At 30.7% G+C, this 26,716-nt stretch overlaps 2 protein-coding genes and 2 long non-coding RNA genes across 5 annotated transcripts in view; 2 read left to right on the top strand and 2 right to left on the bottom strand.

The window, feature by feature from the left end:
• The window catches only part of koi (Sad1 and UNC84 domain-containing protein klaroid), a 67,971-nt gene extending 60,383 nt beyond the window's left edge, over positions 1-7,588 (bottom strand). For both annotated transcript variants that reach the window (XM_075313661.1, XM_075313662.1), the window contains exon 1: positions 7,242-7,588. The gene's annotated coding sequence lies outside the window, so the exon portion shown is untranslated. The remainder of the gene's footprint in view (positions 1-7,241) is intronic.
• Positions 4,894-6,189, top strand: LOC142239352 (uncharacterized). The gene is made up of 3 exons (XR_012723005.1): positions 4,894-5,108; positions 5,174-5,600; positions 5,665-6,189. It is a non-coding gene; the product is annotated as an uncharacterized LOC142239352 (long non-coding RNA).
• A 5,661-nt stretch (positions 7,589-13,249) lies between the features above and the next one.
• On the bottom strand, positions 13,250-17,623 carry SdhB (Succinate dehydrogenase, subunit B (iron-sulfur)). Its single transcript, XM_075309211.1, has 4 exons — positions 17,413-17,623; positions 16,816-17,117; positions 14,341-14,475; positions 13,250-14,253 (listed from the first exon to the last, which is right to left on the bottom strand). The coding sequence occupies exons 1-4, from the start codon at positions 17,473-17,475 to the stop codon at positions 13,860-13,862; spliced, it is 894 nt and encodes a 297-aa protein (XP_075165326.1). The 5' UTR covers positions 17,476-17,623; the 3' UTR covers positions 13,250-13,859.
• A 242-nt stretch (positions 17,624-17,865) lies between these two features.
• LOC142239148 (uncharacterized) lies at positions 17,866-19,222 on the top strand. Its single transcript, XR_012722932.1, has 3 exons — positions 17,866-18,231; positions 18,297-18,660; positions 18,725-19,222. It is a non-coding gene; the product is annotated as an uncharacterized LOC142239148 (long non-coding RNA).
• The last annotated feature ends 7,494 nt before the right edge of the window (positions 19,223-26,716 follow it).

Here is a 26,716-nt window from a genome sequence, read left to right on the forward strand (position 1 = left end):
AACAAGATACTGGACTCCTTTTTCTTTCAGGCTCTCACTGATCTGCGGGAGTGCAGCTTAAAGGTTGAATTACACACCATGCGTCAATAAAAACCATAGCTACTTTTGCTGGTGCAATTTTCCTTACGACGGTATTATAACATTTTTCTAATGAAAATTTCACTAACAGAATAACCTGGGCATTACGTAGACTTTGTATATTTCGTTTGCATGTCAATTATTCATTGAAATCATTTGTATATTTTGTACCGATAACATATCCTCTCCACTTTTGCTAGCGAACTTTTCCCTAGGACAATGTTATCGATTATGTTCGTTTTCTCCCATGGGCTCGGTAAACACCTCTGGCGTAAATTTCCGTTACCATGAAAAATGCATTGCTATATTTGCGAAAACGTATTCCCTTAGCGTTAGTATCGATGGTTTATATTTAGCTCTCATAACAAATCACATCACAAAACTGTTTTACTGCGCACAAATTACCGCTACACACAAAAAATTATGACCAACATTTTTTTCAATTAAACACTTAATTGAATTTGGAAACGGATTCAATTAATATGTTAATTGATTCAATTAATTATTTAATCAAATCCGAATAAAAACCAATTAAAAAAATGATTGATATTTGTTACGTTTCCAATTAAAATAATAATTGATTCAATCAATTTGTTAATCAATTCGGAAATAATTTTCAATTACAAACGTGATTGACATTTTTTTCCGTTTCCAATTACACACGTGATTGATCCAATCACCTTTGTGATTGAAATTGAATAATATTGAGCAATGGAAAGAGCGAAAAGAGAATGGGTATTTATTCAACAAGGTGAAAAGAGAATGGAGAGATCAGTCTGTTGAAGTAACTCATAACGAACGGTTGGGTTTTTGTTTTTCGCGTAAATTGAAAAACATGATTGGCGACATTCTGTCTGCTGCATTCAAAATGTGTGCATAAATATTTTGAACGCAACAACAAATCATAGCAAAGGGTTGAAATAAATAAAGTGTGCACCAACAATTGGCCACGTGGTAAAGGTTTGAAAAAAATATATGAGAGAACGCATTTTAAATTACCTGTGTTTGTGTTTTGTGGTATTGTAAAAATGGAAAACAATCTACGTTTATTCAAGGTAAGAAATTATGAAATGTGAATACCGTTTTCCATTGAAGCCTGTTTACATTAAACGGACTAAAATAATATATTTTTTTCATTTCTTTTAGTGACCAATTTTATTTCGTGAAATTGACCAATCAATCACATCAACTCCATCATTTTATCAAATATATAAGAATATATTTGCAATAAAAAAGTGGGGACCGTATTGATCTTTTAAAATTATAAATTTTTGTCACTCCTAGTTTTCTTAAAACCAAGAACGGTATGGGTTTGTTGGAAGATTCACCTTGAAGTTGCGAAGCGGTGTTGGCATTAAATTGCATTTTTGTTTTACCTGCCTTCTTCAGTTTGAACCCAAGTAGAGAGCAGTATATCTGATATATAAACTAATGAGCTGAATTATGTAATGGTAAAAAAGTTATTTCTTTTGAATTTAAAAATATGAAAAATATCGGAAAATAATAAAAATATGTATTTTCCATTTATATTTCCAGAATCTGCAAAGTATCATCAATTTAATACCAAATAGTACATTGCTTTCCCATTATTTTTTGTCTTTGATTGGTTCAAGTATTAATAGACGATTTCAATGTGTGGAAATTTTGGAAAGGAATTGTTACTAAAATTAAATTACCGAGCTCCTTAATACACCTTTTTATGCTAAAAGACTACAACTGCAAAAGAAGATTATAAATCTGCAACCTGGAACTAAGAATTGAACTTGACATTCTATGCAGGTAATATTTAACAAAATTAACTTTTAATTGAACAAAATTAAATTCGAATTATTCTGTTTACTTTAAGAAAAACTACAGTCTGCTTATTTATTGGAAATCTAGGCGCATCTACATATTAGAAGGAACATGCTAACGTGGTTATTATTATAAGGAAGGTAATGATTTATATAATTTATTTTTTCACCCTATAGTTGTTATTGATAGTAATTGTATTTGTAAGTTATGTTAGAACAAAACACAAATGAAAAGAACCAAATTTATTTGTCTATTGCATAATTAAAAAAATAATAAAATATTAAATATTATAAGAAACACATATTTTCTTTTATTTCAAATAAAACTAAATACGGTTTTGGGGTCGCAATATATAAATTTTTTGATCGAAATTTATAACCAAATTCAATTAATTATTTAATTGAATTAATCAAATAGTTGATTGATTTTTGTCGCGAAATTAATTAAAATTTTAATTGATTCAATTAAAACTGTGATTGAATTTTATGTTAAAAACAATCACGTTTTTAATTGATTCAATCACACAATTAATTGATTCCGTGACAAAAGTCAATTAAATTTTTAATTGAAAATCGTGTTGGTTTTCAATCAAAATGGGTGATTGATACTATCATTTTCGTGATTGAAGACATTTCAATTAAAAAAATGATTGAATCCGTGATTTTTTTTTTTGTGTGTAGAAGTAAAGGGTGATTTGTTAAGAGCTTGATAACTTTTTTTAAAAAAAAAACGCATAAAATTTGCAAAATCTCATCGGTTCTTTATTTGAAACGTTAGATTGGTCCATGACATTTACTTTTTGAAGATAATTTCATTTAAATGTTGACCGCGGCTGCGTCTTAGGTGGTCCATTCGGAAAGTCCAATTTTGGGCAACTTTTTCGAGCATTTCGGCCGGAATAGCCCGAATTTCTTCGGAAATGTTGTCTTCCAAAGCTGGAATAGTTGCTGGCTTATTTCTGTAGACTTTAGACTTGACGTAGCCCCACAAAAAATAGTCTAAAGGCGTCAAATCGCATGATCTTGGTGGTCAACTTACCGGTCCATTTCTTGAGATGAATTGTTCTCCGAAGTTTTCCCTCAAAATGGCCATAGAATCGCGAGCTGTGTGGCATGTAGCGCCATCTTGTTGAAACCACATGTCAACCAAGTTCAGTTCTTCCATTTTTGGCAACAAAAAGTTTGTTAGCATCGAACGATAGCGATCGCCATTCACCGTAACGTTGCGTCCAACAGCATCTTTGAAAAAATACGGTCCAATGATTCCACCAGCGTACAAACCACACCAAACAGTGCATTTTTCGGGATGCATGGGCAGTTCTTGAACGGCTTCTGGTTGCTCTTCACTCCAAATGCGGCAATTTTGCTTATTTACGTAGCCATTCAACCAGAAATGAGCCTCATCGCTGAACAAAATTTGTCGATAAAAAAGCGGATTTTCTGCCAACTTTTCTAGGGCCCATTCACTGAAAATTCGACGTTGTGGCTCGTTAGTAAGTCTATTCATGATGAAATGTCAAAGCATACTGAGCATCTTTCTCTTTGACACCATGTCTGAAATCCCACGTGATCTGTCAAATACTAATGCATGAAAATCCTAACCTCAAAAGAATCACCCTTTAGCTAACGGCCTATAAGAAATATATTACAAATGACATTATCGGTATGCAACAGACTATAAGTTTTTCCAGTCGGAATGTCTGTGTTTGTAAAGAATCTTATGCGTCTTACAGACTATAAGTTTTTCCGGGCGGAATGTCTGCGTTTGTAAAGAATCTTACAGTGTGTCCAATCGATACGAATTGTCGGCGACGACTAAATAATCGGTAAATGTCTTATCGATCCCATAAACATGCAGCAGTATCGATTATGCCATCAGACTTAACTTATAATGTGGCCAATATGTGGGATATGTTCGACACGACCCCTTTCGTCCGGATAAACTTATAATCTGCACGGCGAATTACAGTGTGTCCAATCGATACGAATTGTCGGCGATGACTAAATAATCGGTAAATGTGTTATCGATCCCATAAACATGCAGCAGTATCGATTATGCCATCGGACTTAACTTATAATGTGGCCAATATGTGGCATATGTTCGACACGACCCCTTTCGTCCGGATAAACTTAAAGTCTGCACGGCGCATAATGGGAGCAATGTGTGAAAATCCGATAATAAGGAGCTCTATCGATCGACTCAAATGGAAACAAACAGCTGAAACTATAACCAAAAATCAGCTGCTTTTATGCATTTCAGTCCATCGATAGAGCTCGTTCGACATACAGCAACAGGCTGTGATATACATACAAATATAGCAATGACGTTCGCGGAATTATTGCTTGCAAAAATAGCCATATATCTTACGGGCAGGGAATTTTTCTTCTGAAGTCCGGTATGCAGCTAAAGAGAAATTCCAGCAACCCACAAGAACTGCATACACTTTTGATAGTAACATTTTCGTTTCGACATTGTCACCGACTTTTTAAATCTTATCATGCAACATGATTTTTTTTTTAAAGCTGCATTGGATATCGGGGTTTAGGCAGAAAATGTGATAGGTTTTCGATTTGAAAGCCACATTTTTCTCAGGTTACTTTCACTGATTTAAAGGAAAACAAAAATATTGTTGCAAAATATTGACAAAAACTAGACAACAAAAAATCCGGTAATTAAAATTATATGATTTGAAATTAATAATGGAACAAACCTACTTTAGCAACCCAATAAACACAGGATGAGCGTTTTTCAAATGCAACAACTTTTCAGTTTGAGGGTAACTATAATTATCAACATAAATTCAACTTGACTTGAAACAGCTCATATTCAATACATCTTCAAATTGTTTGCGAATTACTTCCAATTTGCCAAAATGTTGACGAAATCTTTGAGTAGGGGTTGAAGATAATATGAGAAAACTTTGACAAAACACTACCCTAAAATGCAACGAAAAAACCATGTGGTTTTCAATACTTGTTTGTGCAACGAAGCTCGTGGTCAATTGAAAGAAATAAAAAACGTTTTAGACAAAAAACTGAATTTACTCCAAATAGTTTCTAATAATACGTAAGTGAAAATAAAAAAATGATATGAAACTTTAAGGAAGACACTAAATTATATCTCTTTGCCGAAAACTAAAATTATGGATTCTACTTTCTTTAAAACATTAAAAAGCTGACCGATGAAAAAATGTTGGACAAGTAACTGGAACTGCTTCAAATAGTTTATAATAATTGGTAAGTCAATATGAAAAATTAAATCAACACTTTAGAGAAGTCACTAAATTTAAATCTCATTGCAGAAAACTAAAATATTTGGATGCTGCATTCTTGGAAACATTAAGAGGTTGACCAATGAAAAATGATGGTGGCTTATCGAAAAGAGAAAGTTTCCATAAATCAAAGTACAATGAATTAAACTTGATATTTATGCTTTTCCATATCAACTACTGGGTGATAATTCGCATCACGCCTATAGTTTAATTTACATCGCATCATCGGTTTAATTTGATATTTTGTGAATTGAAATTGCTGGAAATTTATTCTAACTCTCTAGTCATCAAGTTCCTTGCTAATTTCCCGAATTTTAATGAGTTTTACAAGAAATTTGTGACACCAACGTTCTTGAGGAATTTTGTGGGTTTCAATACATTTTGTGCCACGAATTACGTGGTCAGTTATTTTTATTGACATAAAACTGAAATTAATCCAAAACGGCAATTATAATTGGTAAGTCAAAATAAAAAGTGAAATGAAAACGTAATGGAAATCACAAAACTCGATTGTTTTGCAGAAAACTAAAATCATTGGATGTTATATTCTTGGAAGATGTTGACCGGTGAAAAAATTATGAAGGAAACAACAAAGAAAAGATTCCAGAAAACTTGCAAAGTGCAACCAATTAAAACAAAGTGCAACAGTTCCTAAATCAAGAACTTCTGGATGAAAATGTGCATTACATCAATTTACATTCCGTCATCAGTTTGATATTTTGTGAATTCCTCTTGATGGAATCTATTCTAACACGCAGGCCAGCAAGTTCCTCGATAGTAATTATTTGAAATTGTCAGCATATTAATTAATAATTAATTAATTAATAGTTATGTGACACCAACATTATGGGGGAAATTATACATGAAAAATGTTTAGGTTATTTAAAGTTGTATTGATAGTTTTAGTTATTAATACCTTTAATAAGATAATTATGTTTTGATTGGTATTATAACATATTATTATTTTTATATATTGTTAATGTTATTTTTAATATTATTATATTTTTAACGAAAAAAATTAATAAAATGTACAAAATCACTAGAAATTTAGTGTTGACTTTCAATAAGAACTGGGATTGACTTTCATGCAAATTGTGGTTAGAAAATATTCGCAGCAATATTAGTTTTTAATTTGTCTCACATTGAAAACTGTTTGAGAAATTATTGAGTAGCAATGCATTTCAATTTGAGGATAACAATTGAGAGATTATTGCTATTGTGTTGAATTTTACTGTTGAGGGTAATGTCTGTTTTTTGTTGAGAACGCGATTTTCTCAACAATTTCTCAACTTGAATATTACCCTAATCCTTTGAAAAAATGTTTGAAAAATTATTGCATTTTAGTATTTTTCAAACGTTTGTGTTTATTGGGAAAGGTTGTTAAAAAAGGCATTTTAAATAAAAAATAATTCATTAGAAAAATCAATACAGAAATACGAAAGAGCTTAATTTTGCGTTTGGAATCGGAAAGTCTAAACGTTGGGTGAAAATTGGACCAATCGGACAACTTGTACTAAAGTTGGTTTATATTATTTCCATATTTTTCTTCCACAAAAAATACACGGAAAACTGCATTATCCGCGTACAACAAGAATTTTATTATTTAACTTCGACAAGTTGAACAACTCTGGCAACTCCACTCTTTCTTCAAAACAACAACGACAACAACAAATGAAAGAAATTCCTCGGGTAACACATGCCAAAATTCTGCATCATAACACGCCAACAATAAATACCACCAAAATGGAAAAGAAAGGAAATTCGCCCATATATAAACAAAGCAAAACTTCGTTTTTTTCAAAAAGAAAACCAAGCAAACAAGTTTTTCCCACATTTTTGTTTTTGGATATGACGATTGTCGTTGGTCTAATTGTGCTATGTCAATGGAAAAAGTATGTGTCTACGTATCATTAGACAAACGGACAATCATAGGTACACTTGAGTATGCACAAATGCAACAACAAAATTCCCTTTCAAACACACAACGCCACCAAAAGACTGGATAGTCCGTCCGAACTGTAGAAGAAAAAGTGAAGCACTAAAAATGCGGTCATCGGTAGATTATCAGAAATGATAAACGATTTTAAAAAGCACTTACTTTCAATTGGAAATGTCTCCTTTGCTTCGTGTATTCTTGCACAATATACTAATTTCAAATGGAAGATATTATTGGGTTACTGGTACTCTCTTATTCCTTTAATATTTTTATTTATTTATTTACATCACTTAAGGATAAGTGTGTTGACTTTTTCACATTCACAAACAATCGTTTTGCAAAAGGTAACCAACTTTCTTATGATAATCTTTAGGGCGCTGTTTGTTATTAAATGTTATTCACAAATTCCTTTCTTATAGATCACAAACTGTTTTTTTTTATATAGAACACACGCGCAAACGTACGTCATCCGATAGTACAGCTACGTCCGTTCAAATCAATTTTAAATATGCGAATGAAAAATAATGCAAAACATAAAACATCTCTGACATTAGGGTTGCCCTTGCGGAGGGAAAGATGAGATACAGTGCATTTTAACCCAGTAGGCACAAATACTACGCGCATGTTCGATAGCTAATATACGACGTAGCGCTTATTGAGAACGCTGAGAAAAAAACAATAAAGGCCGAAACACATTGAAAAAAGTAGGCATATGTTTTATGCGCCTTGCAGACTATCCCCTATATTCATAAAAGTTAACGTAGACTTAAAACCTACTATTACCATACAAATTTCTTCCGTAAACTGTCAGTAAATTATTATGAATATAGGCGTATAAGATTATTTAGTCATCACCGACAAGTCGTATCGATCCCACACACTGTAAAATTCTTTACAAACACCGACATTCCGTCCGGAATAACTGATAGTCTGTAAAGCGCATGAGGCGTTGTTATCGATTGTTTACATTTTGAGCCCATAAGAAATACATGGCAAAACTGTGTTTATGGCACGCGAACGAAAATTCGTGATAAAGGCCGGTATGCACCTCTAGCGAAATTTTCGGTAGCAAAAATTTATTTAAGTCTACAACAAAAAAACAGGGCTGTGTACACAAATTTTAAACCAGCTAATCGCTTTTAAAAATTGTTAATATATGTTCCAAATATTCCTCAAATAAATTGTTTATTATTTACAGACCTTTTAAAACTTTTACGCACACAATGATTGTAATAAATTAAATGTTTGCTGCCAAAATATGCTTTTGACAACCTTAGGGCTGTTTTCTTTTAGCACTGGATACCCTAAGCCGTGAAGGACTAAAAGAAAACAGAGTACTCGTTTATCCAGGACATCTCCAAAAATATGCAACACTGTCATCAGCTGTTCAAAAACAATCACAGAAAAGAAGCGAAATCTTGCATTTTTAATGTATGAAATGCTCCAATTAGTAATAAATATTTACTGCTGCGATTATTTGTGACACTATACCACTTTGAATTTCATGTTTTTCGATAAATTAGTCACAATAAAGTGCTATTGTGAATCGATGAAACGTCACTTTATCAAAACACAATCTGGCAAGATCGGCGCGACTTGCACTGATGAGATGTTCTGGATAGAACACCAGTGCAATGATGTTCTGGATAGCCCATACAAATGTTGTATCCAGTGCAAAAAGAAAACAGCCCTCATGTTATTTTCATTAGAGGTGCGTACCAGCTTACGAAATTGAACGCTACCGAAAATTTCGTTAGCATAAATAGCAATGCATTTCTTATGGGAATGAAATTTTTCGCTAGAGGTGCATACCGGCCTTAACTGAGCAACCTCTTGTGGTAACGAAATGATACCGTCCGGGAATAGTTCGTTAATAAAATTTAAGTTTTTTTTATTCGACCTGCATTTAATTTTTTCTAATTTACGGCCATTTTTATGTATCTCGGTTAGACTTTAACTCCCAGTTAACAGAAAGTAAAATCGAAATATCTTCTCTCCGGTTAACTTTAACAGAAAAATTTTTAGCAGTTGAGTTCCTAACTGGCGTATGGAATATATAGCTAACGTAGCCTAACGGAGCTTCCAGAAAATGGGGGTTAAAATGATTGATAAAACGATTAATAAATATTGATACAATCTAGGTACCGATTTATGAGGAAATATGTGAACAAATCTACTTAACCACAAGTAGTTATATTTTGGGATAGCAGAGTGTATTTTAAGAGAAAATGTAGGTAAAAACTGAAAATTAATATTTTCCTTTTTACTTTATATATGGCTGCATTTAAAGCATAGATTTCGAGATTTTAACTTCTGAGACTTTCTTCTATGGACAGGGTCCAAAGGCGCGGATAGCCTCTGGTCTGGATTTGAAACTTTCTCCTATGGACACGGTTCAAAACGGGCTAACACGAAGCAAAAGTGATGTTTTACCCGCAGGGTTTTCTAAAGTCGGATTTTATTTTTGAATTCGTTTTATTTTTCTTATATGAGGAAAATGTAAATAATCTATAACAATCCCTCAAGAAATTCGTTTGAGAGTATATAGCAATAAGCGTAGGGACCATTCAAATGTAAAAATCTGTGTATTTAACCCCTTAAGGCCGGTATGCACCTCTAGCGAAAAATTTCATTCGCATAAGAAATGCATTGCTATTTATGCTAACGAAATTTTCGGTAGCGTTCAATTTCGTAAGCTGGTACGCACCTCTAATGAAAATAACAGGGTTGTCAAAAGCATATTTTGGTAGCAAACATTTAATTTATTACAATCATTGTGTGTGTAAAAGTTTTAAAAGGTCTGTAAATAAATAATAAACAATTTATTTGAGGAATATTTGGAAAATATATTAACAATTTTTAAAAGCGATTAGCTGGTTAAAATTTGTGTACACAGCCCTGTTTTTTTGTTGTAGACTTAAATAAATTTTTGCTACCGAAAATTTCGCCAGAGGTGCATATGCACCTGTGTACACAAATATTAAACCAGCTAATCGCTTTTAAAAATTGTTAATATATGTTCCAAATATTCCTCAAATAAATTGTTTATTATTTACAGACCTTTTAAAACTTTTACGCACACAATGATTGTAATAAATTAAATGTTTGCTGCCAAAATATGCTTTTGACAACCCTGTTATTTTCATTAAGGCCGGTACTCTGTTCGGTTTTCGCGTTGAAACTCCATACAAAACCAAAAAATGCGAAAAATTTGCGAAATTTTTTCCATTTGTGATACTTTGTTTTGTCGTGTTGAAAAACTGACGTTTATAGCACGGCGCCATTTGCAATGTGAATTAAGAAATAATTTATTTATTAAAAACTATTTGTGCGGGTTTATAAATCAAACACGGGCCATATTTTTGTTCCGAAACTATACAAAGGATCAAAGGAATAGCAGATCAATTGCCCAAGGAAAAATAAAATGTTATTTTGTAAAAACAAGCAACAACCACCAACTTAATCCAATATCGCTCCCTGTAAAATAGCGCTCCAAGCTACCTAAAAAAACGCCACTTTCTATGGGCGAAATAATGGTTTCCATAAAAATTTTTCGCAAGAATGAACATAGTACCGGCCTTTAGAGGTGCGTACCAGCTTAAGGCCGGTACTATGTTCATTCTTGCGAAAAATTTTTATGGAAACCATTATTTCGCACATAGAAAGCGGCGTTTTTTTAGGTAGCTTGGATCGCTATTTTACAGGGAGTGATATTGGATTAAGTTGATATTTGTTGCTTGTTTTTACAAAATAACATTTTATTTTTCCTTGGGCAATTGATCTGCTATTCCTTTGATCCTTTCTATAGTTTCGGAACAAAAATATGGTCCGTGTTTGATTTATAAACCCGCACAAATAGTTTTTAATAAATAAATTATTTCTTAATTCACATTGCAAATGGCGCCGTGCTATAAACGTCAGTTTTTCAACACAAAAAAACAAAGTATCACAAATGGAAAAAATTTCGCAAATTTTTCGCATTTTTTGGTTTTGTATGGAGTTTCAACGCGAAAACCGAACAGAGTACCGGCCTTTACGAAATTGAACGCTACCGAAAATTTCGTTAGCATAAATAGCAATGTATTTCTTATGGGAATGAAATTTCTCGCTAGAGGTGCATACCGGCCTTTAACCCCATAAGTCTAAATACTAAATTTTACAGGAGAGCGAAAATACACCTTTAAGGCGTCAGAAAAACTTTTGTAGAAAAGATCTGGAAAATGTTTACTATTTCTGTGATCTAAGCAGATATCGAAAATCTGTAAACACTGAAAGATGCGCCCTCAAAAACTACACACAACATAACATTTTTGAGAAATTGTCCTATCTCGACTTATGGGGTTTTGTCATAAGTCCACATAAATATAAGATTTCATAAAAATTTAGATCTTCCTACATTTATTACTTTTCAAATTGCTTTAGACACCCAAAGTGAAATTTTCGCTAGAGGTGTATACCGGAAACAATCGATCCAGAGCCCCGTATTCCTATTTTATATCAATAGAAAAGTGTTTCTTATGCTATCAAAATGGAAACAATTGACAACATAAGTGTATGGTTTTTTATAAAAACTTCTCTAATTTGTGGGAATTAGGACTTAAGAAGATTCCTGTTGCATGTCAATAACACTGTGTTTCCATATATTTCTTATAGCCCGATAAAGGCCGGTATGCACCTCTAACGAAATTTCCGGTACCCATAAGAAGCCACCGTTGTGCAATGGTTAGCATGCCCGCCTTGCATACACAAGGTCGTGGGTTCGATTCCTGCTTCGACCGAACACCAAAAAAGTTTTTCAGCGGTGGATTATCCCACCTCAGTAATGCTGCTGACATTTCTGAGGGTTTCAAAGCTCTCTAAGTAGTTTCACTTCAAGTGTAAAAAGGAGGTCCCTTGTCATTGAGCTTAACATGGAATCAGGCAGCACTCAGTGATAAGAGAGAAGTTCACCAATGTGGTATCACAATGGACTGAATAGTCTAAGTGAGCCTGATACATCGGGCTGCCACTTAACCTAACCTAACCCATAAGAAATGCATTTGTATTTTTATTACTGAAAATTTCGTGAGGAGTTGTTGTCGATTGTTTACATTTTTCTCTCATAAGAATTGTATGATAAAACTGTATTATTGACATGCAACAGGAACACAAGAGCTCCATACCAGCCTTAAATGTGAGTACTATGTTCAAATTTCCTTGCAAAATCTATATTAAAAGTGCAAAAGTATATACGGCGATATTATAGTCAAATCATGAATGGAAAAGAACCAGGGCATTAATTGCACAATATTTCCAAAATTCATTGCTTCAAAACAGGAAATCGAGCATAGAACCCAATTTATGCGCTTTAGAGACTATCAGTGATTCCGGACGGAATGTCGGTGTTTGTAAAGAATCTTACAGTGTGTCGGATCGATACGACTTGTCGGCGATGACTAAATAATCGGTAAATGTGTTATCGATCCCATAAACATGCAGCAGTATCGATTATGCCTTCGGACTTAACTTATAATGTACACAATATATGGGATTTGTTCGACACGAGCACTGTCGTCCGGAATAACTGATAGTCTGTAAAGCGCATTAAAGATCAGTATGCAGCTTTTGACAAAATTCCTGTTGTGTGCTTGAGTATTACAGTTTTTACATGTATTTCTTATAGCCCGGTATGGACCTCTAACGAAAATTCCGCCACCGATAACATATACATTGGCGGTTTTGCTGCCGAAAATTGCGAGCGGTGCGGTTTTCGCGTTGAAATGTCCGAATCGGAAATATCGATAGCAAAAATGTCCATGCATATTTTAATCCCGGTATGAAGCTCTTGCTAAAATTTCTGTTGAATACCGATAACAGTTTTGTATTTTTTCATAGGAGCAAAATGTATACGATCGATAATAACGGCTTATGTTTTGATAGCAAAACGGAAACAATCGATAATAGTGCCCACGGAATCTTGGTTAGCACATATAACAATGAATTGCGATAGAGGTTCATATCTGTCATTAAACCAAACATACCAGAAAAAACGTATTTCTCGACCCTCACTGCAGTGTTCCCTCATAGTGGGGCCGATAAAAGGACTCCCTCTTTGTCCTAAGATTACCGGACTATATACGGGGAAAAGTTAAACTGTCCATAGCAGCGTTTTTACTAAACGTTAGCATAGATTTCGCATTGCGAGGGCATAAAAATCTACGTAAGAATGTGCCCTTTTTGTATAAGCATTTATTTAATTTCTTTTGATTTTACATACTGTAGTTTTTTTAATACGAAACATTCTCACTTGTTTTTACAAATCTTTGCACTAAAACTGCTGATTTACTTTTAATACAATACATATTTCCATTTGTTTATATGTAGAGTCACAAAATTCATAACTAATAACAGAATAAATATGAAATCAAAATAAAACAAACAAAAAAGAAAAAAATATATATATGCTATATTCTAGTTTAAATCTTTACTACTCCTATCGAAAGGGGGATTGAAGTTTAGGAGCAACACACCAACTTTTATGAAGTTTTAGTAAAAAATATATTGTCAAAGATAAAGATACAAATTCTACAGTAATCCAACGTTAAAATCAAATAAACCTGAATGGCTTTCGAACAAAGAGATGTTTAGCTGGCCTCTTTTAAACATTTCCAATAAATTATAGATGGGAAAAACACTTTATAAGTACAAAGAATATCAGGAAACTGGGATTTGTAAAGTGAAATAAAGCTGAAGTAGACACTATGTACTATCTATCTAGCTTCCCATTCTTATGTGATGTCTCTACTTATGCAAAGCAGCAGTATCCAATTTGGGTTCTGGCTTCTTAGCCATACCAGAAAGCAATTTCTTGATTTCAGCAATAGCACGACCAGGATTCAAGCCTTTGGGGCAAGTGCGAGTGCAATTCATGATGGTGTGACAACGGTATACACTGAAGGGATCCTTCAATTTGTCCAAACGTTCGTGGGTGCTTTCATCACGGGAATCGATGATCCAACGATAGGCCTGCATAAGCACAGCGGGTCCCAAGTATTTCTCGGCATTCCACCAGTATGATGGACAAGAGGTAGAACAGCAGGCACACAAAATGCATTCATACAATCCGTCCAACTTTGAACGATCCTCAACGGATTGCAAATATTGGGCTTTACCCTTCTTTTCTCCAGCTTCGTTCCTATGATAAAGAAATTTTAAATAATTAATTTTAAACAAATAATATAATAAATGTTTAAGAAATAAAATATCTAAGAGAACAACTCACTTGCGTTGCAACCAGGGTTGAATGGATCTATATTGTTCATAGAAATGGTTCATGTCAGGTACCAAATCGCGCACCACATACATGTGAGGTAATGGATATACCTTCAAGGGTTTGGATGTATTTGTATCAATTTTGCTGTAAGAAAAATGATAATGATTAAAATTCTGGGATTTGTATTTTATTTGATAATATTCGAAATACACCTAGACCTCGCTTTGCTTTGTTTCGAAGTTGCATCGCTGCTGAATTAGTACTAGTTTTCACTTTGCATCGTTAGATTTTCGAAGTTGCTTTGTTATCTGCGTCCAATCTTTGCATGGTTTGCCATAGAAACTCATAATTCACTTTGCGTCGTGTTTTTTTGGAACGTATCTGCGAGCGACGCAAAGCGAAGTCTATGTGTAAATACTAGACAAGAGATACCGACTTATTCGGTCCATTCTCTATGTATGCAAAACCAAAATCCTTAGGTGAAGGTAAAAGGCTTTGGAACATTTCCTGATTTATTTTAAACTCATATCAAATACAAGACATAATAAATATATTAAATTAAAAAAAAAAACTAAGGGCCGGTTTCTCAATTTCCTGTAATTGTTTATCGTGACAATAAAACCTCCGATCCCATACAAAAATTTTACTAACAAGTAATCCATCCTCCGGTTAAGTATTAATGGGAGGATGAGAAACTGATCATATACAAACATTACGTGCCAAATTTCAACCGGATCGGATGAAATTTGCTCTTACACGGTGATCCAGTTTATATGGGGATTATATATAATTATGGTCCGATATGGGCCAATTTTTGCATGGTTGTTAGAGGGCATAACTAACACCACTTACCAAATTTCTAAAGTAAAAGTTTTTCGGCTGTTTTTCCCTGGTGAAATATCTTGAAATTTCGTTTATATATGCGAAAGCGTTTATTTATTTTATTTTTACTGCAAAAAACTTAAATTTTTAAAGAGCGGTTGAAAGACGTAAATTTTTTATTCGAAATGAAATATTTAGGGGATGCTTTAAATATTTTCAGACGAGAAGAAATTTCAAAATTTCTTCTTATGCAGGCGAATACCACACGCAAAAACTTATTGTTTTCTAGGAAACGAAAGTTTAGACCAAATTTTAATCTTCATTTATTGTAAAAATTGTTCCATTACAGCTAAAAGTTCATTGATGGCAAATAGATACAATAAACAAAGATTTTTTTGCCGTTAGAGAAACCCCTTTTCCAACAGGAGAAAACTTCGTTGGTCTAAAATTTCGTTTCGAGGGAAGACATTAGGAACAAGTTTCTGCCCATTTCAGCTTTCACAAATAGCAGAAGTATTACAAAATCTGTTAAAAATGTGCCTTTAGCTTATAAGGCTCGTATTAAGTTCGCATTATAGGGCGAAAATAGCAATAGTTTCAAGGTTAGTTTTCTCTAATTTAATTTTAAGGAAAAGCTTTTTGTATAGGAACTTTGCAGTACTCCCCTTTCATGTAATAAATATAATGCCAAATATCGAACTTAGTACCCAATTTAGGGGAAAACTACTACACTGAAAGAAGAGTTTTTCTTTTTTTCTGAAATTTCAGAGTAGCAAAATTCTCTTTTGACGCTAAAATGTACAAAATTTAAATGTAATTAGAAAAGTTCAGAGACAATCCTTGAATAGCTTATCATAAATTCGGTCTTATTTGCTCTTAAAATAGTATTTTTCATTCTGTTTAGTTATTATAAACCCATTTTAGAGCGCTGTGGGATCACACCGAATAATTCGAATAATTTTCCATTTTTTTAAATAAGTAAAGGTCAATAGCCAAATTTTGATTTTTATTTCTTGATTGCAGAATTTACATATCTACAAATCCTCCATATAAGTTTCATGTATTGTATAGAAAATAATTAACAATAAGGAAATCAATATGTATATTGATCCGACCGATTAAACACACATAAGGACAGCTACAGGTAAACTGACGCATATGGTTATTTTGAGTCGATCATTATATTGCTTAATTTTGAGACACAATATATGCATTTTGAAACAGTCCACTTTAATAATGGTTGGTTTATGAATAAATTGGTTAATCTATATGCGAGAAAAATTGCGTTAAATGAATGAAATTCCCCAAAAAACGTTATAGTGGACACGTGAACGGCTTCCATTATATTAGTAAGTTTAAGGTACCATATTTACAGCATCTACCACGAATGCAGACTACAAAAGACAACATTAGTTAATATTCGTCAAACCAGTTTGTCTATACTAATTGATGTCTCTTTAGTTAAAACCTTCGTTTTATTTCTCATAAGCAATTTTACCCGAGGGATAACCAAAAGCCATTTTCATTACAGATAAATTGAAACGATAAGATTATCTTCTACATAGATATGTATGTCACATCATTATTTTTTTCTCTTTTCTAAGATTTGCTCAACAGTAAAAATTAACTAATTAAATAGTTTGCCTCATATTGTATACTTACCTAATGCAAGCCAATGTATTGGTACCAGCAATATTCATGGCACAGGAACCACAAATACCCTCACGACAAGAACGACGGAAAGTCAAGGTGGGATCCATTTCGTTCTTGATCTTGATCAAGGCATCCAAGACCATGGGACCGCATTCACGCAAATTCACCTGGTAGGTTTGCATATAGGGTTTCTCACCAGCATTATCGGGATTCCAACGATAGATTTGGAAAGATTTAATTTGTGGTTCGGGAGCTTCCTTGGCTGCAGCCTGTTGATTATTTTGCTGGCTGCCTGAGGTAAGGGCACGCAACTGGAAAGGCGGAAAACGAAAAATTAATAAACAAAACAAACGACAATGTCATAATTGGCAAAAGCAAAATAGAAAACACACACGCGAAAATAATTTATGGCGATGTTCAAATTTTCTGGGGTTTACATAACACTTTTGTTATAAGTCCCCCCATATAACGAAAATTGCATATCTGAATTTTGTTCTCTTTATGAATTTCACAACTTTATCTTTGTAATCAAACTTATGTAAGGAAAAATTGTTTGAAGTAGACAGCCGGGAACACCACCCCCCAGACTAATATAAGGATTTTTACCTGGTGACGTGCGGCCACAGCACCAGTGCGGCTCAGCATAATTCTAGCCTCGTTAACCAACATTTTGCTTGGATGTATCACACAGCAACTGATTTACTTGATTTGTGGGCAACACAAAATTGAAACGTCACTGCGTTTGCAATTTACAATTTTGTAAAAATACTAGAATTTTTAGGAAACGTTTCCCCTGCTGCTGCGTGGAAACCTTTCGTCTTGTTTATTGAAAAAAATTCCAAAGAATAAAAAAAATTATGCACTTTGACTACCATTTTTAATACTATGCCGATATTTTGCAACTGTGGTGGTGCATTCTTAACACTAAATAACGCGTTGCCAATGTATTTTATTTGTCTAGCACCACCTAAACAATTTGCGAACGCAACTCAATTGACGTTCAACGACATGGCATTACACATCTACTGCGACTTTAGAATATCCTTACAGGTTTTATTTGCTGAAAGAGAAAATTTAATACCAAAACCAATCCCAATAAACACAGGATGAGCGTTTTTCAAATGCAACACCTCTTCAGTTTGAGGGTAAATATCATTTTCAACATAAATTCAACTTGACTTGAAAAAGCTCATCTTCAATTCATCTTCAAATTGTTTGCGAATTACAACCAATTTGGCAAAATGTTGACGAAAACTTTGAAAATGTGTTGAAGATAATTGGAGAAAACTTTGACAAAACACTACCCTGAAATGCAACGAAAAAACCACATGGTTTTCAATACTATTTTGGACAACAAAGTTCGTGGAAGAAATACAAAAATGTGGAAATTTTTTAATAATCAATTGAAATTGCTTATAATAATTGGTAAGTAAAACTAAAACACGAAATGAAAACTTGAAGGAAGTCACTAAACTCAAATCTCTTTGCAGACAACTAAAATATTTGGATGCTGATTCTTGGACACATTAAGAGGCTGGCCGATGAAAAATGGTAGTGGCTTATCGAGAAGAGAAAGTTTCCATAAATCAAAGTGCAACCAAAAAAACTTGGTATTTATGCTTTTCCATATCAACAACTACTGGATGATAATTCGCATCACATCGATAGTTTAATTTATATCGCATCATCGGTTTAATTTGTTATTTTGTGAATTGAAATTGCTGGAAATTTATTCCAATTATCTGGCCATCAAGTTCCTGAAAATTGCCAGTATTTTAATAACAACAATTTTGTAATACCAACGTTCTTGAGGAAATCACGAAGTACCTGGTCAGTTGGAAGAAATACAAATTGGTAAGTCAAAATAAAAAGTGAAATGAAAACATAATGGAAATCAAAAAACTCGATTGTTTTGCAGAAAACTAAAATCATTGAATGGTATATTCTTGGAAGATGTTGGCCGATGAAAAACCGATGAAGGAAACAACAAAGAAAAGTTTTCAGAAAACTTACAAAGTGCAACCAATTAAAACAAAGTGCAACAATTCCTATATCAAGAACTTCTGGATGAAAATGTGCATTACATCAATTTACATCCCGTCATCAGTTTGATATTTTGTGATTTCCTCTTGCTGGAATCTATTCTAACACACAAGCCAGCAAGTTCCTCGATAGTAAATATTTCAAATTGCCAGCATATTAATGACACCAACATTATGGAGGAAATGGAATTATACATGTAAAAATGTTTAAGATATTTAAAGTTGTATTCATAGTTTTATTTATTAATACGTTTAATAAGATAATTACATTTTGATTGGTATAATATTATTATTTTCATATATTATTAATGTTATTTTTAAGATTATTATATTTGTTAACGAAAAAATAATAAAATTTACAAAATCCCTAGAAATTTAGTATTGACTTTCAGTTGGAACTAGGATTGACTTTCATACAAATTGTGGTTTGAAAGTATTCGCAACAATGCTAGTTTTTTATTTTTCTCACATTGAAAACTGTTTGAGAAATTATTGAGTAGCGATGCATTTCAATTTGAGGATTACAATTGAGAAATTATAGCTATTGTGTTGAATTTTACTGTTGAGGGTAATGTCTGTTTTTTGTTGAGAACGCGATTTTCTCAACAATTTCTCAACTTGAATATTACCCTAATCCTTTGAAAAAATGTTTGAAAAATTATTGAATTTTAGTATTTTTCAAACGTTTGTGTTTATTGGGATATTTATTTAAAATGTTACCATACATAAATGATATTTTGAAAAATTAAACGGCCACCTTAAACATGTGCCTTAATTGTAAATTAGCATACAAGTGAAGTGTACATCTAAATTCAACGGTATGCCTCAATAATAAACCAGAGATAACGATTAGAGGAGATACCGAAGAGAGATAAAAGGGTATGAGATGCGACATATGGTTGATGCTATTTAAGGAGTTTGTCAAAAGGGTACACTTTAGAGATAATTGAATTCAAAATAACCTTCAATAGGACGAATCGTACATACCCTCCACCATGAATAGCGTAGAAAGTTCTACTAAAGACTCTGACCACGAATAAAATATATTGTCATTGAGCTTAACATAGAACCGGGCTGCACTCAGTGGCAAGAGAGACTGAATAGTCTAAGTGAGACTGAAATATCGAGCTGCCGCTATACAGTTGACCTAACCCAATCCTCTAAAAAAGCGGCATACTCGAAAATATATAGACTTTCAGGTGGATATTAAAAAACATACTACCTCAAGAAGATCGGTTTAAATAACACCATAGCCAAAGTTAAATTTAAAGTTTCTAGACATGGGGTCTAAATCAGATTCTTTATTTATAGGACCAATTTTTCTTCGAATTTTAGAGGACCTAACCTAAACTAGAGGAAACTTAAATTTGATGAAATAACGTCTTGATTTGAAAACTATATTCTATTGATTTTTACCCCGCTTATTCCCATCAGTACGGGAGCCACCGTGGTGCAATGGTTAGTATGCCCGCCTTGCATACACAAGGTCGTGGGTTCGATTCCTGCTTCGACCGAACACCAAAAAGTTTTTCAGTGGTGGATTATCCTACCTAAGTAATGCTGGTGACATTTCTGAGGGTTTCAAAGCTTCTCTAAGTGGTTTCACTGCAATGTGGAACGCAGTTCGGACTCGGCTATAAAAAGGAGGTCCCTTGTCATTGAGCTTAACATGGAATCGGGCAGCACTAAGAGAGAAGTTCACCAATGTGGTATCACAATGGACTGAATAGTCTAAGTGAGCCTGATACATCGGGCTGCCACCTAACCTTCAGTACTAGAAGTGCAATGTAGATATTTTGTTCGAGCAATTTGGACGACCAATGCGCCTTCTATCCCTTCAAAAAATTAAGTCGGGAGATCGGTATATATGGAGGTTTTAACAAAAAAAAAAAAAGGATCGAAAAGATCGAATTTGACGTTCGACGAACCGTTAGCGCTTTTTTCAAAGGCTTCGGAGTTATTACAACAGACAGACGATTTTATTTCTTGGGCTTCTAGAAACTGTATTTACTATCCGATTTGCCTGAAATTTGAAATCTAGAGGTATTTTATGACCAGAAATAGGTGGGATGTATCGGTCCATGTTTTGGTATAGCCCCCACATAGACCGATCTCCCGATATAACTTCTATGGCGTCTAGAGACTGTATTTTCTATCCGATTTGCTTGAAATTGAAAATCTAGAGATATTTTAAGATCACAAATAGGTGTGTCGAAAATGGGGAGTATCGGTTCATGTTTTGTTATATCTCCCATATAGACCGATCTCCCGATTTGGGACCTTGAGCTTTTAGAAACCGTAGTTTTTATTCGATTTGCCAAAAATTGCAAATCGAGATGTATTTTAAGACCACAAATAGGTGTGCAGAAAATGGGGTATATCGGTCCATGTTTCGTTGTAGCCCCCATATAGACCGATTTCCCAAATTTACTTCTTGGACTTATAGAATCCGTAGTTTTTATCCAATTTGCCAGAAATTAGAATTCTAGAGGTATTTTAAGACCATAAAGAGGTGTGTCGAAAATGGTCCATATCGGTCCAAGTTTTGGTATAGCCCCCTTATAGACTGTTACCCAATTTGTCTGAAATTGGAATTCTAGATGTATTTGAGGAATATTAAGAGGGTGTCGAAAATTTTGAGTATTGGTCCATGTTCTGGTACCTACCTCCCGGATTTATTTCTTAGGCCGCTAGAATCTGTAGTTTTTATCCACTTGACCAGAAAATGTAAATATACTGGTATTTTAGACCATCAAAAATTTGTATCGCATTTATTTCTACCGGTCCATTATGTAAGACATTGATCGATCGACCGATTTCACTTCTTGAGGGTATAGCAGGAGCACTGATCATAAAAATTGCTTGAAACTAAAAGTAAAATTTCCAGATTTTACTCCTCGTTATCATCTAAATAATGGCGGTACAAATCTACGGATTTAAGATTTCAAATCAAGGCTTTTTTCATCTTTTACACGATATATTTATGATTTCTCTAAAATTCAAACAAAATTGTTCTTATAAATCCAGAATCTGATCTAGTCTTCATAGGTAGAAACTTTAAATTTATCTTCGGGAAGTGTACTGGTTGAATTGATCTGCTTGGGAGAATATCTGTCATCAAACCCCCTTAAATCCTACACATATGTTATTATCAAGATAGCCGCACCGACGAAGAGTTTTCAAAGGAAACTATAATATTTGATTCATGGTGGTGGGTATTTAAGATTCGGCCCGGCCGAACTTACTACTGAATATACTTGTTTGACATTTTGTTTGTTCACAAACTGCTTTGGAATGGTATGTACTTTCGTACATACCAATCAACTCCTTAGCTTTTTCCAGTCTAACTATATCTATTTTGTGCATCGGTGAGCTCTTGCACATTTTGGAATTTCAATGACTTTAGTCCAAGTCAATTTTCCAAAATATGTGCCATGCGTTCTCGCGGTATGCTCACCAGTCAGTTTTCTACCACTGCGGCGTGCAGTTTAATCAAATCTGGTGTTCACTTTTCGGATAACTAAGAGGAACTTCACAAACTTTTATAGAAATATTTTTCTATCGAAAATTTTGTCAGAGTTTTATTTCTATAGAAAATTTTGTCAAAATTTTATTTAGTCAAAATTGTATTTCTATAGAAGATTTTGTCAAAATTTTATTTCTATATAAGATTTTATCAAAAATTTATTTCTATAGAAAATTTTGTCAAAATTTTATTACTATAGACTATTTTGTCAAAATTTTATTTCTATAGAAAATTTTGTCAAAATTTTATTACTATAGAAAATTTTGTCAAAATTTTATTTCTATACAAAATTTTGTCAAAATTTTATGTTTATAAAAAATTTTCTGAAAATTTATTTCTATAGAAAATACTGCTAAAATATTATTTCTATAGATAATTTTGTATTAAAATTTTTACAAAATTGTATTTCTATACAAAATTTTCTGTATATATTATTTCTATAGAAAACTTTCTCAAAATTTTATTTCTATGGAAAATTTTGTTAAAATTTCTTTTCTATAGAAAATTTTCTCAAAATTTTATTTCTATAAAAAATTTTGCCAAAATTTTATTTCTATAGAAAATTTTGTCAAAAATTTATTACTATAGAAAATTTTGTCAAAATTTTATTACTATAGAAAATTTTGTCAAAATTTTATTTCTATAGAAAATTTTGTCAAATTTTTATTACTCTAGAAAATTTTGTCAAAATTTGATTTCTATAGAAAATTTTGTTAAAATTTGATTTCTACAGAAAATTTTGTCAAAATTTTATTTATATAGAATATTTTGTCAAAATTTTATGTTTATAAAAAAAAATTCTGAAAATTTATTTCTATAGAAAATATTGTTAAAATGTTATTTCTATAGATAATTTTGTAGTAAAATTTTTACAAAATTGTATTTCTATACAATAGTTTCTGGATATATTATTTCTACAGAAAACTTTCTCAAAATTTTATTTCTATGGAAAATTTTGTTAAAATTTCTTTTCTATAGAAAATTTTGTCAAAATTTTATTTCTATAGGAAATTTTGTCAAAATTTTATTTCTATAGAAGATTTTGTCAAAATTTTATTTCTATAGAATATTTTGTCAAAATTTTATTACTATAGAAAATTTTGTCAAAATTTTATTTCTATAGAAAAGTTTGTCAAATTTTTATCACTATAGAAAATTTTGTCAAAATTTGATTTCTATAGAAAATTTTGTCAAAATTTTATTTCTATAGAAAATATTCTCAAAATTTTATTTCTATAGAAAATTTTGTCAACATTTTATTTCTGTAGAAGATTTTGTCAAAATTTTATTTCTGTAGAATATTTTGTCAAAATTTTATTACTATAGAAGATTTTGTCAGAATTTTATTTCTATAGAATATTTTGTCAAAATTTTATTACTATAGAAAATTTTGTCAAAATTTGATTTCTATAGAAAATTTTGTCAAAATTTTATTTCTATAGAAAATATTCTCAAAATTTTATTTCTATAGAAAATTTTTTAAAAATTTTATTTCTATAGAAGATTTTGTCAAAATTTTATTTCTATAGAATATTTTGTCAAAATTTTATTACTATAGAAAATTTTGTCAAAATTTTAGTCCTATAGAAAATTTTGTCAAAATTTTATTACTATAGAAAATTTTGTCAAAATTTTATTACTATAGAAAATTTTGTCAAAATTTTATTTCTATAGAAAATATTCTCAAAATTTTATTTCTATAGAAAATTTTGTCAAAATTTTATTTCTTTAGAAAATATTCTCAAAATTTTATTTTTATAGAAAATTTTGTCAAAATTTTATTTCTATAGAAAATTTTGTCAAAATTTTATTTCTATAGAACATTTTGTCAAAATTTTATTTCTATAGAAAATTTTGTCAAAATTTTATTTCTATAGAACATTTTGTCAAAATTTTATTTCTATACAAAATTTTATTTCTATAGAAAATATTGTTAAAATGTTATTTCTATAGAAAATTTTGTAAAAATTTTATTGCTATAGGAAATTTTGCCAAAATTTAATTACTATAGAAAAAATTCTCAGAATTTTATTTCTATAGAAAATATTCTCAAAATTTTATTTCTATACAAAAGTTTCTGGATATATTATTTCTATAGAAAACATTCTCAAAATTTTATTTCTATGGAAAATTTTGTTAAAATTTCTTTTCTATAGAAAATTTTCTCAAAATTTTATTTCTATAGAAAATCTTGTCAAAATTTTATTTCTATAGAAGATTTTGTCAAAATTTTATTTATATAGAATATTTTGTAAAAATTTTATTACTATAGAAAATTTTGTCAAAATTTTATTTCTATAGAAAATTTTGTCAAATTTTTATTACTCTAGAAAATTTTGTCAAAATTTGATTTCTATAGAAAATTTTGTTAAAATTTGATTTCTACAGAAAATTTTGTCAAAATTTTATTTATATAGAACATTTTGTCAAAATTTTATGTTTATAAAAAAAATTCTGAAAATTTATTTCTATAGAAAATATTGTTAAAATGTTATTTCTATAGATAATTTTGTAGTAAAATTTTTACAAAATTGTATTTCTATACAATAGTTTCTGGATATATTATTTCTACAGAAAACTTTCTCAAAATTTTATTTCTATAGAAAATATTCTCAAAATTTTATTTCTATAGAAAATTTTTTAAAAATTTTATTTCTATAGAAAATTTTGTCAAAATTTTATTTCTATAGAATATTTTGTCAAAATTTTATTACTATAGAAAATTTTGTCAAAATTTTAGTCCTATAGAAAATTTTGTCAAAATTTTATTACTATAGAAAATTTTGTCAAAATTTTATTCTATAGAAAATTTTGTCAAAATTTGATGTCTATAGAAAATTTTGTCAAAATTTTATTTCTATAGAAAATATTCTCAAAATTTTATTTCTATAGAAAATTTTGTCAAAATTTTATTTCTATAGAAGATTTTGTCAAAATTTTATTTCTATAGAAAATTTTGTCAAAATTTTATTTCTATAGAAGATTTTGTCAAAATTTTATTTATATAGAAAATTTTGTCAAAATTTTATTACTATAGAAAATTTTGTCAAAATTTTATTTCTTTAGAAAATATTCTCAAAATTTTATTTCTATACAAAATTTTGTCAAAATTTTATTTCTTTAGAAAATATTCTCAAAATTTTATTTTTATAGAAAATTTTGTCAAAATTTTATTTCTATAGAAAATTTTGTCAAAATTTTATTTCTATAGAAAATTTTGTCAACATTTTACTTCTATAGAAAATTTTGTCAAAATTTTATTTCTATAGAAAATTTTGTCAAAATTTTATTTCTAAGAAAATTTTGTCAAAATTTTATTTCTATACAAAATTTTATTTCTATAGAAAATTTTGTCAAAATTTTATATAGAAATAAAAATTTCTGAAAATTTATTTCTTTAGAAAATATTGTTAAAATGTTATTTCTATAGAAAATTTTGTAAAAATTTTATTTCTATAGAAAATGTTCACAAAATATTATTTCTATAGAAAATTTTGTCAAAATTTTATTACTATAGAAAAATTTTGCCAAAATTTGATTTTTATAGAAAATGTTGTCAGAATTTGATTTCTGTAGAAAATTTTGTCAAAATTTGATTTCTATAGAAAATTTTGTCAAAATTTTATTTCTATAGAAAATTTTGTTTCTATAAAAATTTTGTCAAAATTTTATCTTTATAAAAATTTTTCTGAAAATTTATTTCTATAGAAAATATTGTTAAAATGTTATTTCTATAGAAAATTTGTATTAAAATTTTTGCAAAATTGTATTTCTATACAAAATTTTCTGGATATATTATTTTTCTATAGAAATAATATATATCTCAAAATTTTATTTCTATAAAAAATTTTGTCAAAATTTCTTTTCTTTTCTTCTTTTTTTTTCAAAATTTTATTTCTATAGAAAATTATGTTAAAATTTTATTTCAATAGAAGAATTTCTCAAAATTTTATTTCAATAGAAAATTTTCGCAAAATTTTATTTCTATAGAAAATTTTGTCAAAATTTCTTTTCTATAGTTTTTTTTTTCAAAATTTTATTTCTATAGAAAATTATGTTAAAATTTTATTTCTATGGAATATTTTGTCAAAATTTTATTTCAATAGAAGAATTTCTCAAAATTTTATTTCAAATGAAAATTTTCGCAAAATTTTATTTCTATAGAAAATTTTCTCAAAATTTTATTTCCTGCTATTGGCAAAACATATTTTGCATAAATATTGTATATGACATTTTTTTTATTTTATTTTATTATACTGATATAACTTTTACTTATACTGATATAACTATAATTTCTGTCCTTGCATCAGCGTTTCCAGAATTGTTTCACCAAAAACCGCTA

This window comes from Haematobia irritans, chromosome 5 (genome assembly GCF_050003625.1).
Source record: "Haematobia irritans isolate KBUSLIRL chromosome 5, ASM5000362v1, whole genome shotgun sequence".
NCBI lineage: Eukaryota > Metazoa > Arthropoda > Insecta > Diptera > Muscidae > Haematobia > Haematobia irritans.